The 17,975-nt window shown below is 41.9% G+C and overlaps 1 protein-coding gene across 2 annotated transcripts in view; it reads right to left on the minus strand.

The window, feature by feature from the left end:
- SLC17A5 (solute carrier family 17 member 5) overlaps positions 1-11,469 on the minus strand; it is a 76,808-nt gene extending 65,339 nt beyond the window's left edge. For both annotated transcript variants that reach the window (XM_052645749.1, XM_052645750.1), the window contains exon 1: positions 11,300-11,469. In XM_052645749.1, coding sequence (XP_052501709.1) covers positions 11,300-11,393 — 94 coding nt within the window. In that variant the 5' untranslated portion in view covers positions 11,394-11,469. The remainder of the gene's footprint in view (positions 1-11,299) is intronic.
- Between the last annotated feature and the right edge of the window lie 6,506 nt (positions 11,470-17,975).

Here is a 17,975-nt window from a genome sequence, read left to right on the forward strand (position 1 = left end):
AATGATAGGATACCGAAAGAGGAACTCCCCAGGTCAGTAGGTGCCCAATATGCTACTGGAGATCAGTGGAGAAATAACTCCAGAAAGAATGAAGGGATGGAGCCAAAGCAAAAACAATACCCAGTTGTAGATGTGACTGGTGATAGAAGCAAGGTCCAATGCTGTAAAGAGCAATATTGCATAGGAACCTGGAATGTTAGGTCCATGAATCAAGGCAAATGGGAAGTGGTCAAACAGGAGATGGCAAGAGTGAACATCGACATTTTAGGAATCAGGGAACTAAAATGGTCTGGAATGGGTGAATTTAACTCAGAAAGTGAAGAGGAGCTGAAAAGCCTCTTGATGAAAGTGAAAGGGGAGAGTGAAAAAGTTGGCTTAAAGCTCAACATTCAGAAAACGAAGATCATGGCATCTGGTCCCATCACTTCATGGGAAATAGATGGGGAAACAGTAGAAACAGTGTCAGACTATTTTTTTGGGCTCCAAAATCACTGCAGATGGTGACTACAGCCATGAAATTAAAAGACGCTTACTCTTTGGAAGAAAAGTTATGACCAACCTAGATAGCATATTCAAAAGCAGAGACATTACTTTGCTGACTAAGTCTGTCTAGTCAAGGCTATCGTTTTTCCTGTGGTCATGTATGGATGTGAGAGTTGGACTGTGAAGAAGGTTGAACGGCGAAGAATTGACGCGTTTGAACTGTGGTGTTGGAGAAGACTCTTGAGAGTCCCTTGGACTGCAAGGAGATCCAACCAGTCCATTCTGAAGGAGATCAACCCTGGGATTTCTTTGGAAGGAATGATGCTAAAGCTGAAGCTCCAGTACTTTGGCCACCTCATGCGAAGAGCTGACTCATTGGAAAAGACTCTGATGCTGGGAGGGATTGGGGGCAGGAGGAGAAGGGGATGACCCAGGATGAGATGGCTGGATGGCATCACGGACTCGATGGACGTGAGTCTGAGTGAACTCCGGGAGATGGTGATGGACAGGGAAGCCTGGCGTGCTGCGACTGATGGGGTCGTAAAGAGTTGGACACGACTGAGCGACTGAACTGAACTGAACTGAACTGAACCATTACACCTCCCACCATGGACTGCATGGATATCAAACCAGTCAACCCTAAAGGAAATCAACCCTGAATATTCATTGGAAGGGCTGAAGCATCAGTTAGATAGCAAGGGTTGGATAGCAAAGGTTAGGAAGGGTTAGATAGCATCACTGACTCAGCAGACATGAATTTGAACAAACTCTGGCAGATAGTGAAGGACAGAGGAGCCTGGTGTGCGGTAGTCCACGGAGTCACAAAGAGCCATACGTGACTTAGCGACTGAACAACAAGGTCAGAAAGAGCAAGAAACTATATCATATTTTAACTCATACATATGGAATCTAGAAAAATAGTACTGATGACCCTATTAAAAGGGAAGAAACGGAGACACTGATGTAGAGAACGAACTTATGGACACAATAGGGGAAGGTGAGGGCAGGATGAATACAACGACTTGAGAAAATAGCATTGACGGATATACACTACCATGTGGAAAACAGATAGCTAGTGGGAAACTGCTATATAGCAGAGGAAGCCCAGCATGGCATTCTGTAATGACCTGGAGAAGTGGGACAGGAAGGGGGAGGGAGGCTCAAGAGGGAGGGGATACATATATATATACATATATATATATGACTGATTCGCGTTGTTGTAATGGCAGAAACCAATACAACACTGTAAAACAATCATCCTCCAATTAAAAAAAATAAAATTAAAAATAAATTAATTTTTTAAAAAGGAGCAGGAAACAGCAGATGACCTGATGGGGCTGGACTATGATGCTGCAGTAACTGAGTGGAACACTGGTTTCTTAATTTAATGACAAAAACAATAGGCAATAATTATTGAGCTCAATGTGCTCAGTATCAGTATAAGCATTTTAGATTATGGTTTTAAGGATTAACTGAGGTGGCACATATAAAATATGTACAACACACATAATATGCTTCAATTACTGTGAACTGTTGTTATTATAATGCTTTCTCTGGATATTAGGAATTGAGGTAATTAGGGCTTCCCAGGTGGCTCAGCGGGTAAAGAATCAGCGTGAAGTGCAGGAGACACAGGAGATGTGGGTTCAATCCCTGGGTCAAGAAGATTCCCTGGAGGAGGGCATAGCAACCCACTCCAGTATTCTTGCCTAGAGAATCCCATGGACAGAGGAGCCTGGAGAGCTACAGTCCACAGGGTGGCAAAGAGTTGGACATGACAGAAGCAACTGAGCATGCATGTATGTTAGGGATCCAGGTTATTTCTCATTTTTGAGAAATTAAGAGTTGAAAAAAGAAGCTATTGAAGAGAGTCGGGGTGTGAAGTTCCCGGTGAAACAGATAGAACTGCCGAGTGAGTGAATATCCACCCAAAACTGGGGTGAGCAATCTGCCCTTGTGTTTCACCTTGAAGCACAACTTGCCTGTAAGCAGATAGCTCACACTGAGATGCATGCAGTGACAAAGCAAGAGGGCAAAGGAGTTTAGAGTACAAGCAAGAACATAAAGTGCTGGAGGATGATTCTGACTCAAGAAGCAAGTAAAATGGAGAGGGCTAATGCTCAGTGAAAGCAGGAGCTTTTCGGCTGTGTTGTTCACCGCTGTCCACCTTCAATGCCTAGAGCAGTGTCTGCAAGAGTTGGCATACAAATATTTAGGGGGCTTAAAAGTACAGAGTGTGGCTTCCCCAGTGGCTTGGCTGGTAAAGAACTCACCTGCCAATTCAGGAGACACAGAAGACGCAGGTTTGATCCCCGGGTTGGGAAGATCCCCTGGAGGAGGAAATGGTAACTCACTCCAGTATTCTTGCCTGGAAAATTCCATGGATAGAAGAGCCTGGCGGGCTACATACAGTCCATGGGGTCACAAAGAGTCGGGCACGACTGAGCAAGCATGAAAAAGTCGAGAGGTGTATATTTTAAACAATTATTGGCTTACTTATTTTTGGCTGTTCTGGATCTTTTACTGCTGCACGTAGGCTTTCTCTAGTTGTGGGGAGTGGGGGCTATCCTTCATGTGGTGCATCGGCTTCTCACTGAGGTAGCTCCTTTTGTTGCGGAGCACGGGCTCTAGAGAACAGGCTCAGTAGTTGCGCTGCACTGGCTTAGTTGCCCCGAGGCATGTGGAATCTTCCTGGAGCAGGACTCTAACCCATGGCCCCTGCCTTGGCAAGCAGGGTCTTACTGGTCCACAAGGGAAGTCCCAAAGGGTGTTTCTTAATGGAAGTTCACAGTTCTACCTATGAAGTTGGTACCTATCTTGACAATAGATAAAACAGACACACCTTCTCTCTACTTCTGGACCCGTGTGAAATCTTCCATAAAAATAAATGAAGAGTCAGTGGGTGGAAAGTTCAGATGGAATGAGAGAGAGGTCAAAGTGGAGCAGTTACACAGGCAGGAAGGGAGGAATTCTAGTTGTGGTTAAGGCAGTTATGGGAGCTGGCGAAGTCCAAGGGGTGACTAAGGAGGGAAGGAAGTCGTCAGACACGTTTGAGTCTGAGAACTTGAGGCGCTATGTGTGAGAAGTCACTCGAGATAACAGTGGGGAATTAGAACGGAGAAGATGGATGTGTGTCAGGTGGTAAAGCCTGCGATGAAGCAAAGGGCTGGGCAGTGGGCAGAGGAGGAGACCATGCTGGGTGAAGTGGTCTAGCCAAACGGCCCTGAGAGTGGAGGGGTGATTGTCTGGGAGCATCAGTGTGGAGTATGAAGTGACCCCACCAATTGCTGTAAGACAACAGCAGTGAGGAGTGGCAGTAGAGCGCCCAGGAGGCCAGGCTTCTGTTGGAGTAAGGAGGTGCCTGAGGTGCGTGCAGGCTCGTAAAAACCTGAGAATCCCCGGCCTCCATTCGCGGTGGGAGGGTTTGACACTGGGGATGAGTGGGCCTGGCTGAGGAGCAGGGACGTACTGAGTGGTGGTGAGGGGCTAAGACTGAGGTGGAAAATTCATGGTCAAGGGCACTGACCTATGCAAAGACGATGACTTTCTCTAGAGGAGGGGGCTTGGATGGGTGAGCCCCTTAGCCAGGGAACTGCATTAAAAAAGAGTTCTTATCTAAATGGCTGAAGTAAGTTTTGCTTTTAAAAGGGGTAAATATTTAACTAATCTTAGCCTGTCTTGGGCTTCCCTGGTGGCTCAGATGATAAAGAATCTGCCTATGATGCAGGAGAACCAGGTTCAGTCTCTGGGTCAGGAAGATCCCCAGGAAAAGGGAATGGCAACCTACTCCAGTGTTCTTGCCTGAAGAATTCCATGGTCAGAGAAGCCTGGCAAGTCCATGGGTTGGACTTGCCAAGACAGTTGGACATGACTGAGCAACTAACACACACACACACACACACACACACACACACACACACATAGCCTGTCTTACGGGTAACCCACTCCTGATAAATCCTTATTTATTTCTAGTTCCCAAATTAATATCCATTTACATGAAAACAAATTCCATTAAAATGGACTCAGTTAATTTTTTTACTGTTAGGCATTGAATATATTAATTTTTAAAATATATGCAACAATATTAAATGTATCTGCCTGGAGAATTTCATGGACAGAGGAGCCTGGTGGGCTGCAGCCCATGGGGTCTCAAAGAGTCGGACACAACTGAGTGACCAACACACAACGTTAAATGTAGGCCTTGTTTAACTCTATACTCTGTAAGAGAAAAATAAAAAACCGCTAAAATGGACTCAGTTACTTTAATATGTTAACACTGATTATCACAACATGACCCAAGGCCACTTCCCTTCATCCTGCAATATGGTTGCTATCTACGAGCACTGCATACCTTATATTTAAGACTGTAATTACACACAAGTTCTATTTATGTGTACTATACAAAGCTTATATAACTGAACCTTGAATGTAACCATCTGCCTCTTGTCCCAAAAGAATAGTAGAGGCAAAAAACAAAACAATAACAAAATGAAATAAAGCAGAGGATGTGCCATTATAAGCTAGAAAATCAAGTTCCAATAGAGTGTTACATGAAGAATGGGGCTCTTTTTTTTTTGGTGCCAGCTGCTCTGAGGAATGCAAAATCCAAACAATTTTAATTGATGATAATAATAGTAATTAACGTTTACTGTATGCTAAACTCTATTCCAAGCACTTTCTATTAGCTTATTTAATCCTCACAATAGCCCTATGAGTTAGGTATATTATTTTTCTCTGATTTACAGGCACAGAGAGGTTAGGTTAGGTTAGGTAGTGAAACTAGGATTGGCAATTAGGTACCCTGCCTCCAGATCCATGTTCTGCTTTTAAACACAAAGAAATGTCGAAGGAGATCTAAAACTGACTTTTCCTAACATGAATGAACATATTTTCGGCGCAAACAGTACTCTGAAAGTCCATTTAATCAAATACAAGACACATTTCATTCATACAAAAATAAACCTTCAACTGGTGAGAAGTGTGAGGAATGGAAATTTTATGTGTGTGCCTAATTCTCTTCCTCCCTCCTATCTAGATTAAGCAGAAAAATCTATACATTCCTGTGGTTTATCCGCATTGAGCCTTCCTTCCCCCCACCACTTAAAAATATTTGGGTGATATATTAATAGTTGATCTGATTCACAAGTTGTATTATTTTCAAGTGTATAGCAAAGTGAATCTGTTATACATATACATATATCCAGTCTTTTTTAGATTCTTTCCCCATATAGGTCATTACAGAATACTGAGTAGAGTTCCTTGTGCTATTCAGCAGGTCCTTATAGTCACCTATTTTATATATAGTAGTGTGTATATGTCAATCTCAATCGTCCAATTTATGCCTCCCTCATTACGTCTTGGTAACTGTAAATTTGTTTTCTACATCTGTATCTCTATTTCTGTTTTGTAGAAATAGAGTTCCTTTGTATCCCCCTTTTTTAGATTCCACATATAAGCGGTATAATATGATATTTGTCTTTCTCTACCTGACTTACTTCACTCAGTGTGACAGTCTCTAGATTAGAGGAATCAGGCTCCCTGACTTTAGAATACAAAGCTACAGTATTCAAGACAGAATACTGGCAGAAAAACAGAAATATAGACCAATGGAGCAGGATAGAAAGTAGAGATAAACCCAGGCACCTACGGTCACCTACTCTGTGAAAAAGGAAGCAAGAATCCACAATGGAGAAAGACAGTCTCTTCAATAAGTGGTGCTGGGAAAACTGGACAACTACATGTAGAAGAATGAAATTATTACACTTCTGAACACCACACACAAAAATAAATTCAAAATGGACTGAAGGCTTAAATGTAAGACTAGACACTATACAACTCTTAGAGGAAAACATGCACCGAACATACTTTGACATAAATTTCAGCAAGATCTTTTTTGATACACTTCCTAGAGTAAATGGAAATAAAAACCAAAAATAAACAAACGGGGCTAATTAAACTTAAACTTTCCTTTTGCATGGCAAAGGAAATCATAACCAAAATGAAAAGACAAACCTCAAAATGGGAGAAGAGATCTGGAAATGAAGCAACCAACAAGGAATTCAGTGCAGTTCAGTTCAGTTGCTCAGTCGTGTCCGACTCTGCGACCCCATGAATCGCAGCACGCCAGGCCTCCCTGTCCATCACCAACTCCCAGAGTTCACTCAGACTCAAGTCTATCGAGTCGGTGATGCCATCCAGCCATCTCATCCTCTGTTGTCCCCTTCTCCTCCTGCCACCAATCCCTCCCAGCGTCAGTCTTTTCCAATGAGTCAACTCTTCGCATGAGGTGGCCAAAGTACTGGAGTTTCAGCTTTAGCATCATTCCTTCCAAAGAACACCCAGGGCTGATCTCCTTTAGAATGGACTGGTTGGATCTCCTTGCAGTTCAAGGGACTCTCAAGAGTCTTCTCCAACACCACAGTTCAAAAGCATCAACTCCTTGGCACTCAGCTTTCTTCACAGTCCAACTCTCACATCCATATGTGACCACTGGAAAAACCATAGCCTTGACTAGATGGACCGTAGTTGGCAAAGTAATGTCTCTGCTTTTTAATATGCTATCTAGGTTGGTCATAACAAGGGATTAATCTCCTTTAAAATACACGAACAGCTCATGCAGCTCAGAAAAACAAAAAACAAATAAAAAATGGGCAGAAGACCTAAACAGACATTTCTCTGAAGACATACAGATGACTAGAAAGCACATGAGAAGATGTTTAACATCACTAATTACTGGCAAAATGCAAATCAAAACTACAATGAGGTATCACCTCATACCAGTCAGAATGGCCACCATCCAAAAGTCTGCAAACCAAAAATGCTGGAGAGGGTGTGGAAAAAATGGAACCCTCCTAGACTGTTGGTGGGAATGCAAATTGATACAGTCACTATGGAGAACAATATGGAGATTCCTTAAAAAACTAAGAGCTACCAATATTCCTACTCCTGGGCATATTATCTGGGGAAAATCATAATTCAAAAAGATACATGTACCCTCAGTGTTCATTGCAACACTGTATACAATGTCCAGGACATTCAGGCAACCGAAATATTCATCAACAGAGGAATGGATACAGAAGATGTGATACACATATACAATGAAATCTTACCCAGCCAGAGAAAAGAATGAAATAATGCCATCAGCAACAACACAATGTCTGCCATCACTTTGGCGTGCATCTCTGAAATCTAGCTGGCTATGTAAAAACAAATGTCTGAAAGGCAAACCAGTCAGGTTACGGAGAATTCTGTCATATTCTGTCAACCTGAGAGGTTCTTAACACTATAGAAATATACCTTAATTTTAGCTCTCTTAATAAAGAAGCACGACCTATAAAACAAGACCATGTCCTCTTATCCATGATGGGGTGAGTGGTGAACTTTCAAATTTGTGAAGTCAACAAAAATGATTAAGCATTTTGCAAATAGGAATTTCTCAAATGTAACGCAAAGGTGGCAGTGTTGTGACAAGGAAGGAGGATGGGACTAAAATCTAGAACTCTGGTTAGACTTTAACACGGCTATAGCAATCTTTGGGAACTTAATCTCTTTGGCTCTTGGTTGTTTATATATAAAATGATGCCCACCAGATGGTAGTTTAGTCTCTAAGGTGATTTAACTGATGTATAACATTGTAACTAACATTTTATCAGCTTTTGTTATCTCTTCTGGTAAACAAAACTATACACATAGGCATACAGAAGATACTGCTAATTTCATATAGGCTTGTTCCAAAACAAACATAAATGATAAGTAAAACATGTGACCCCATGGACTGTAGTCCGCCAAGCTCCTCTGTCCACAGGGTTTTTCCAGGCAAGAATACTGGAGTGGGTTGCCATGTCCTCCTCCAGTGAATCTTCTCAACCCAGGGATCCAACCCAGGTCTCCCGCATTGTGGCTGGGTTCTTTACCATCTGAGACACCAGGGAAGCCCAAGAATACTGGAGTGGGTAGCCTATCCCTCTTCTAGGGGATCTTCCTGACCCAGGAATCGAACCAGGGTCTCCTGCATTGCAGGTAGAGCCTTGACCAACTGAGCTACCAGAGAAGTCCAAGAATACTGGAGTGGGTAGCCTATCCCTTCTCCAAGGGATCTTCCTGACCCAGGAATTGCACTGGGGTCTCCTGCATGGCAGGCGGATTCTTTACCCACTGAGCTACCAGGGAAGCCCAAGACATATATTAACATACAGAAAGAGAGATTTTAAGGTCAGCTGAAGGTTTACTCCTTCAGGCACCACTAAAAAGCTAATTCTGGATGAAAAGTTTTTGTTTTTTTTTTTAAACACCTACAATGTCTGAAATGTGCAAAGTAAACATACAGAACATAATTTAAATAAAAATATAACTAATAGTCATCTTGTTTCTCCTATTAGATGTACAGAAGCTAGGACCGGGGCACTACTGAGCCAGAAGATGAGGTAACCCCTGGTGCCTCTTATACAGCTGTTACACCCATCTTTGTCCTTCCCATTGCTCCTCTCTTGTCCTTGTCATAGCACGCCAGGCACAAAGCGTAATTTAAAATATTGTTGACTAATGCAACACCCTGTAACTTTTCTCTAAAACCCTTATATTTTAAGTAGCAAAAAATAACAATGTGTTGTGCTATTTTTATCTTCTTTTCCTCTCTTGTAGGTAATGTATAGAGTAAAAATAAGAGGGGAAATGGTTATAATAAAGACAGCCACCTCAAGGCATGAGGAACAGGGCTAAGATCTATACAAGAACACTCAACCCATGAATCAAGGAGGGATTGTTTTCAAATTTCATTTCCATCTCATTCCATTTCCCAAAAGGAATGAAAAAATTTTTTAATCTAGTTCATTGAGGTATATTTTACACACAATAAAATGCTCCCATTTCAAGTGTACAATTTGGTGAATTTTGACAGATGTATACATCTTTGATCCCTAGTCAAGATGCAGAATTTTTCCATCACCCCAAAAAGGACCCTAGTGTCTCTGCAGGCAACTCCTTCCTGCCTGTAGCTTCCATGCAATCAATGATCTGCTTCCTGTTATCACAGATTAGTTTTGCTTGTTTAGAACCTCATACTGACCAAAAGATACATTAACATGGTAGCTTCCTTTGTGCCTGGGGTTCAGCCGTATCAGGAGTGTCAGCAGTTACTTTTTATCACTGAGTATGTGTGACTATACCCCAATTTGTTTACCTAGTCATTTGTTGATGGACTGATGGATAGGTTGTTTCCAGGTTTTAACTATGGATATTATGAATTAAAGCTGCTATAAACATTGTTTGGTACTATGGTCATGCATGGTTAACTTTAAAATATTAACAGACTGCCAGTTTTCCAAAGTACTTGTACCATTTTACACTCTTACCAGCAAAATATGAGTTCTAGTTATTCCATATGTTTGCCAGTATTTGGTATCTTTGGCCAGTTTAACTTTAGTTATTTTAGTAAGCATGTAATGGCTCACTGCAGTTTTAATCTGCATTTCCTGACAACTACTCTGTTTAACATCTGAGCTAAAATTTGATTATATATATATATTTATTTCCCAATTGCAATAGAACATAGTAGTTTCTAGGGAATATCCTTACGGCATTTATTTCTGTATTTCCACACTAGATTATTTCAGAGAAGAGGATTATAGAAATCTAAATCATATGTCATGAAAAAAGATCAGTCTATGGAACTAAGTCCAACTTCCAGATAAAACGCCAGTATGGTACAGTGCTTACCCTGAGCGTCCACAAAAATAAGCACCTAGTTGCCCGATGGAGCTATAATATTGCTACCTCTACTGCCACCATCTGGTAATGTTGAAAACAAACTTAAAAGGTTATACTGCTCTTGGTCAAGAAAAGTTAAATTTCTAATTCAGCTCTGTTTCTCAAGCATACATCTTTGAAACTACAGAATGCATGCAAAGTGATTTATTCTTTAGTTTTTATTTCTTTTAAAGAAGCATGATAGCAAAATATTTTAATTTTCCCAAATTCAGGGAAGATGCATTGTGAAGTACTATACATCCTTTTCTATTTGCTGCAAGGCTTTCGACAAATTACCTTAGCGCGCTCTAGGGATAGCCTATCTTAAGCCTATCTGTGGATAGCCTACCCGTTTCCTAATTTATTAGACTGCTATGACTTCATTGTAGACAACTAACTATATGGGGGAAAAAATGTATGCAGTAACTTTTACTGCACAATTTCAAGATATTCGCTGAGTTATCCAATAATTTCCCTCCGCATACGCAACAAAGTTAACCCCAGTCCTTTTTTTTTTTTTTTGTCTCCACGCCCAAGGAGCTAGCTACCAGATCACATGCTGGAGGACCAGCAGCTGTGGCAAGGTGGCAGTGACAAGGAGGAAGAGTCCGCGTCTCCGTCCCGCCCTCCAGCCTTCAACTGCAGGTTTCCCCAGGGCGCTTTTTTCCTCGGGGTCCTCCGCTTCGCCCTCTGCCCATTCATTTCAAGGTTCTCTCCCCCAGTTCGTTCTTCCACAGGGTCCCCAGCTCAATACTACGGAAGATCGCCCGGCGCCCTGCGCCCGCGGCGCCCAGCAGGTCCGAGCCCGAGCCCGCCGGCTGCACCTGCGGAGACCCCCGGGGCTGCACCTGCCGAGGTCCTGCTGGAACCTCCGCCCAGCCCCGGCCTCCCGGCGCCGCTCGCCTCCCGGGCCCGGCAGCGGGCTTCTGGGCATCCGAGAAATCGGAGGCTTGAGGGGGGGCCCTCACCGGGCTCCCCGATCTCAGCCCCCGAGGGCTTGAGCGGCTCTGGACACCCTCCACCTTGGGACGGCCACCCGCCCGAAAACCCCCTGGATCGCGCCGCCACTCACCGGTTTCCGCCCGGGGGGCGCGCTGCAGGAGCGGTGTGCGGTCCGAGCCCTCCTCGCCGTCGCTCGGGGCTAAGTCCGAAACCGGGGACTTCATGATGCCTTCAGGGAGCTACGGCGCAAATCTGCTCCGCGGAAAAGAGAGCTCCAGCGGGACCGCCGAAGCCCCCCGCCCGCGGGCTGAGGCGGCCAGGCTGAGCTGGGCCGCTGGCACCGCCCCCAGTCTGACCCCGCCCCGGCTACGTCAGCCGCAGGCTCCGCCCCAGGGCGGCCGCGCAGGCTCCGCCTCCGCCGCCATCTTGAGGTCGGGCCTTTTGGCGGCCGGTGGGGCGGGAACGGCCGGGTTCTGGAGGTCAGGCTCGCTGAGGTGCGGCGGACGCCGAGTTGTCGGGCCCGCCAGCTGTAGGCCCGCTGGGTCGCTGGTGTTCTAAAGACTAGTGTTACCCTCCCTTGCGCTCCCTGGTAAAGCTCAGAGAACAGCGGGGACTGGGAACCTTGAGGCGGAAGACAGGGGCTTAAATTGTGCATCATTAAGGAGAGAACTTGGAGTGGATGGCGTGTATGTGACGTTCCGTTATAGTAGTAATTTGCCATGAAAGTGAAAGCCGCTCAGTCGTGTCCGACTCTTTGCGACCCTTTGGACTATCCAGTCCATGGAATTCTCGAGGCAAGAATACTGGAGTAGGTAGCCTTTTCCTTCTCCAGGGGGTCTTTCCAACCCAGGGGTCGAACCCAGGTCTCCCTCATTGCAGGCGGATTCTTTACCAGCTGAGCCACAAGGGAAAATTGCCATGGATATTAGCAACCCCAGTTCTTTCTGCCCATGACAGCATATTGTCCCTAGGATAGCTTTGAAAGTGGAAAACAGGCAATAGATACATTGATTCCTATGTAATTGCCTACTTTGCAGTCAAAATACCCAGGTATCAGCAGTTTCCTATAGTTCACCCTATGCAATCATCTGACTTAGGTCTCCCCAGGTCTAATTCCAACAGGTTTTCCTGGCATTTGCTGACTCTAAGGGAGAAGCGCTAGGAAAATGCACTGTCTTGCCTTGGAGTGTGTGACCACCGGCAGTAATCCTGGGAACTGGAGATTAATGAGATACAAAGGTATAGCAGATGACCTTGTAGCGGGGAAGAAACTCGCAAGTCAACAGTTGAGTCAGTCAGGTCAGGTGCTTGGTGAGGTCCACGTGAGAAAAATGAGAGGGGTCACCTTTGTCCAGAGGGGAGGGTGGCAGTTACTGAAGGAATTCTTAACCTCTGCATGGGTAAAGTCTAGGAAGGTTATCACGTTAAAACTAGGACGAATCAGACCTACTTTCTGAAATTAGCTAGATTTTAAACTCTCTGAGGCTGATTCTGGCCTGTCAGAATTCTGTAGTGTTAGGAAGTTCACAGGTGGCTACACTTTAAATTGCAAGGTTATAAAGGACTTGAACCAGAAAGATTCCAACAAAAACTTAAAAGTTTTCAAACCACAAGACATCCTTTAAAAAAAATACAAAACCCTACCCTTTTTATTTTAGAAGTTTTAAGTTTAAAGAAAAGTTGTGGAGATAATCCAGAGAGTTTTGCGTACCATTTGTCTTGTTTGACATATAGCTGGTATCTTAGGTTGGTATGATACATTGATAACAACTAATTAGCCACTGATAGGTTGTTGTTAATGGGAGTTCATACTTTATATTCAGATTTATTTAGCTTTTACCTAATATGCTTCTGTCCTAGGATTCCATCCAGAATGCCACATTATATTTAATCATTGTATCTCATGGGACTCCTGTAGACTGACAGTTTCTCAGACTTTCCTTGTTTTTGCAGACCTTGAAAGTTTTGTTGAGTACTGGTAGAATTTGTAGAAAGGCTCTCAATTTGGGTTTGTTCTTATGCTTTTATTGTAATTAAACTGGAGTTAAGGGTTCTGAAGAAAGACCACAGAGGTAAAGTGCCATCGTCATCACATAATTTCAAGAGAATGTGCTGTCAGCGTAGCTTATCATTAATGGTTATCACTTAATGGTGGTATTACACTCCATCACATGCTTGAGGTGGTGTTTGTCAGGTTTTTCCTTGTGTCAAATTCCTCTTTTCCCCCCTCCCATTCCATCCTTTCTCTCAGTATGTGCAGCCTGAACTTGAGGGGTAGGTACTTTATGCTTTGTCTCTTTGAAGGACAGAATTCTTTTGTATGGGAAATGTGTCTGTTCTCCCCCGTTTGTTTATTTTATGTATACATCTATTTAAAATCATATATTTAAAATCACTCATTTATTAAAATTTTTTACTTTACATTGGAGTATTGTTGATTGACAATGTTGGGTTAGTTTCACGTGTGCAGCAGAGTGATTCAGTTATACATGTACATGCATCATTCTTTTTCGAATTCTTTCACTGTTTAGGTTATTCTAGTGTACTGAGAGTTCCCTGTGCTAGATGGTAGGCCCTTGTTCATTCTTTTTTTTTTTAAAGCTGTGCTGCACTGCTGGTAGAATCTTAGTTTCCCAACCAGGAATTGAACTTGGGCCAAGGCAGTGAAAGCGAAGAATCCTAACTAATCACTGGACCGCCAGGTAACTCCCATGGTTATCTGTTTTAAATATAACAGCATGTACATGTCAATCCCAGACTCCCAATCTATCCCTCCCCCACCCCCATATATTTGTTTATTCAGTCATTTATTTATATTAATGTGGACTCATGGCTTTTTATCCTTTTGGGTTATAATTCAGCGCTTTGTCATTCATTTCATTGCTCAGATTGTTCCAGCTTTGGTAACTGAGTGCTCCTCTCAGTTGGCTCCTGTACCCCTTTTATATGTCCCTACTGTATATTTTTTGAGCACTACCTTAGTTTCTGGTATTACAAGCTATTGCAGCTGATCCTGAATAGTCTCCACTCCTGCCATTTCTCCAAGGGCAGTGATATTAGAAACCAAGATGGGTGCTGGGTGTACTTCTTGCTGTTGTCACTGATTCCAGGCCCAGAGGAGGTACTTTTTTTTTGTTTCCTTTTATAATCTTCCCAAGAGAATATATATATTTTTAAAGTATAAGGTAACACCTTTTACTTCTTTGTATCTGGTATTCAGTTCCTGCTCACTGCCATTAAAGATTGTTGTTGAGGTTATTTACTGGTTCTTTGATTGGTAATTCCTTCCTTTACCAGCACTCTAAACCAGTGCTGTTCAATAGAAATATTACGCAAGACATATATGTAATTTAACATTTTCTAGTAGCTACATTAAAAACTTAAGTAAAAAAAGATGAAATTATTTTATAATATACATTATTTAATCAAATCTATCAAAATTTTTGCAAATTCAATATCTAATCAATATAAAACACTTACTGAGGGACTTCCCTGGTAGTTCAGTGGTTAAGATTTTGCCTTTTAATGCAGGGGCTGGGGGTTTCTTTAGCTTCCTGGTTAGGAGGCTAAGATGACACATGACTTCCCACATGACTCTGGACCAAAACATAATACAGAAACAACATTGTAACAAATTCAATAAAGACTTTAAAAATGATCCACATCAAAAACAGAAACCACTTAATGTTATATGTTACATCCTTTTTTTTGGTTCTAAATCTTCAAAATGTGGTGTGTATATTACACTTACAGCACATCTTTATTAAGACTGGTCACATTTCAAATGTTTGATAACCACATGTGGCTTGGGCTGCCATTTTGGACAGCACAGTTGTAGACCATGTGAGGGCTTACTTTTCCCCCAAATTCTGTCTTTGCATGGAAAAAGAATGTCTTCTGATCAGTGCCTAGTTCAAAAGACTAGCTGTTTTCTTCCTCTATAAAATGGAGATAATAATAGAAACAACTATTATTGTTAACTCATTTTATTATGAGAAATAAATAATGCATGCAAGTCATGGTATAGGATGGGTTGTTGTTTAGTCACTAAGTCATGTCCAACTCTTTTGCTACCTCATGGGTTGTAGCCCACTAGGCTCCCTGTCCATGGGATTTCCCAGGCAAGAATACTGGAGTGGTTGCCATTTCCTTCTCCAGAACATCTTCCCCACTCAGAGATTGAACCTGTGTCTCCTGTGGCTCCTGCACTGGCAGGTGGATTCTTTACTGCCACCAGGGAAGCACTATATCATGGGTAGTAAGTCTCAATATATGGTAGCTATTGTCATTTTTATTGTTAAATTTGTTTTGGAAAATGAACTTACCCGTCTTAGGAACCCCCTTATTTATATATTTTGAAATGTAGTTTATTTACAGTATCATGTTATTTTCTGGTGTACAGCAAAGTGACTCAGTTATACACACACACACACACACACACACACATATATATATATTCTTTTTTATGTTCTTTTCCATTATGGCTTATTACAGGATACTGAGTATAGTTACCTGTGCTATACAGTAAGACCTTATTGCTTACCTATTTTATGTATATTAGCTTGTATCTGCTAGTCCCAAACTCTCAGTTTATCCCTCTCCCATTCCCTTTCCCCTTTGGTAACCATAGGTTTTTTTTTTTCTATGTCTGGTAATCTGTTTCTGTTTTATAAATAAGTTCCTTGGTGTCATATTTTAGATTCCACATATAAGTGATATCATATAACATTTGTTTTTCTCTTTCTAACTTACTTCACTTAGTATGGCTTTATTTCATTCTTTTTTTATAGCTGGGTAATGTTCCTTTGTATATATGTACCACATCTTTTTTTTTTTAACTTTTTGTTTTGTATTGGGGTACAGATGATTAACAATGTGATAGTTTCAGGTAAAAGGCAAAGGGGCTCAGCCATACATATACAGGTATCCATTCTCTTCCAAACGTCTCTTCCATCCAGGCTCCCACATACCACTGAGCAGAGTTCCATGTGCTATATGCAGTAGATCTTTGTTGGTTATCCATTTTTAATACAGCACTGTGTACATGTCCATCCCAAACTCCCTAACTATCTCTTCCTCCCATCCTCCCTCCCTGGCAACTATTAAGTTTGTTCTCTAAGTCTGTAAGTCTGTTTTATAAATAAGTTCATTTGTATTGTTTCTTTTTAGATTTTACATATATGGGATTCCTAGGTGGCTCAGTGGGTAAAGATTCCCCCTGCAATGCAGAAGACAGAGGAGATGCAGATTTGATCCCTGGAGTGGGAAGATCCCCTGGAGGAGGCCATGGCAACCCACTCCAGTATTCTTGCCTGGAGAGTCCCATGACAGAGGAGCCTGGCGAGCTACAGTCCATAGAGTCACCAAGAATCAGACATGACTGAAGCAACTGAGCATGCACACACATATAAGGGATGTCATACAATATTTCTGCTTCCCTGACTTACTTCATTCAGTATAACAATCTCTAGGTCCACCCAAATTGCTGCAAATGGCACTATTTCATTCTTTTTAATGGCTGAGTAATATTCCAGTGCCAATGGACATTTCGATTGCTTCCATGTCTTGACTTGGAGAAGGCAATGGCACCCCACTCCAGTACTCTTGCCTGGAATATCCCATGGACGGAAGAGCCTGGTGGGCTGCAGTCCATGGGGTTGCTAAGAGTCAGATACGACTGAGTGACTTCACTTTCTCTTTTCACTTTCATTCATTGGAAAAGGAAATGGCAACCCACTCCAGTGTTCTTGCCTGGAGAATCCCAGGGACGGGGGAGCCTGGTGGGCTGTCATTTATGGGAGTTGGACACGACTGAAGCAACTTAGCAGTAGCAGTAGCGTGTCTTGACTATTGTTAATAGTGCTGCTATGAATATTGGGGTGCATGTATCTTTTAAAATTATGGTTTTCCCCAGATATATTCCCAGGAATGGGATTACTGGGTCATATGGTAGCTCTATTTTTCATTTTTTAAGGAACCTCCATACGGCATCAATTTACATTCCCACTAACTGCACAGAAACTCCAATTTGATTTTTATTATACCTCTTTCAAAATACAAATCACTTTCTGTCCAGAATTATATGGATAGTAGCTGACTGTGCAGCTATTTTAGTTCCTTTCTGTTAACTCTTGGTGTCCTAGGAACTGGCATCACGTCTCATTTATCTTTGTGAGCTGAGAAATTCGTAACTCTCTTTCTTTCACTGTGTTTATCATATTTCACAGTGCTTTGCCATGTTGGCCTTGATGAAACTACCAAGGTGAAATTTCAAGTAGATATGTGTATATAGGGTGTAAAAAACTCAATGGAGAGACAGATATTGGAACCACTAAATTTAGAAATAGTAAAACTGGTAAAGGAATTTTTGGATGAACAATGTCACCCTATAAAATCATCCTTTATCCCAAATTTTCCTCTAAAATAATTAATTATAATCATAAATGATGATTATCAAGCTATAATGGTTATTGAGATACTTTATTCAGTGTCTTAATTAATTATTATTATTTTGCCACACTTGACAATTAATCATCTGAGAGTTTATTTCTTTGGGTTAATTTCATAATTCTTTGTCATTTTATGGTTTTGAATCTCTAGGATTTTGCAACTATTTTCTTTAAATTGTATCACATTATTATATATTCCACCATTTTGGAGATCTTTTCCTCATAGAATTCTGTAAAGTTCAGTTCCACTGATCTTTTTTTTTCTCAAATTATCTTTGTAACTTATATAGAGTGTTAGGCCAAATACTTGCCCAGATAATAGATTTTTGCAAAGGAGAGACACTAAAACTTTAGGTA

The sequence above is a fragment of the Budorcas taxicolor genome, chromosome 9 (assembly GCF_023091745.1).
Source record: "Budorcas taxicolor isolate Tak-1 chromosome 9, Takin1.1, whole genome shotgun sequence".
NCBI classification, from domain to species: Eukaryota; Metazoa; Chordata; class Mammalia; order Artiodactyla; family Bovidae; genus Budorcas; species Budorcas taxicolor.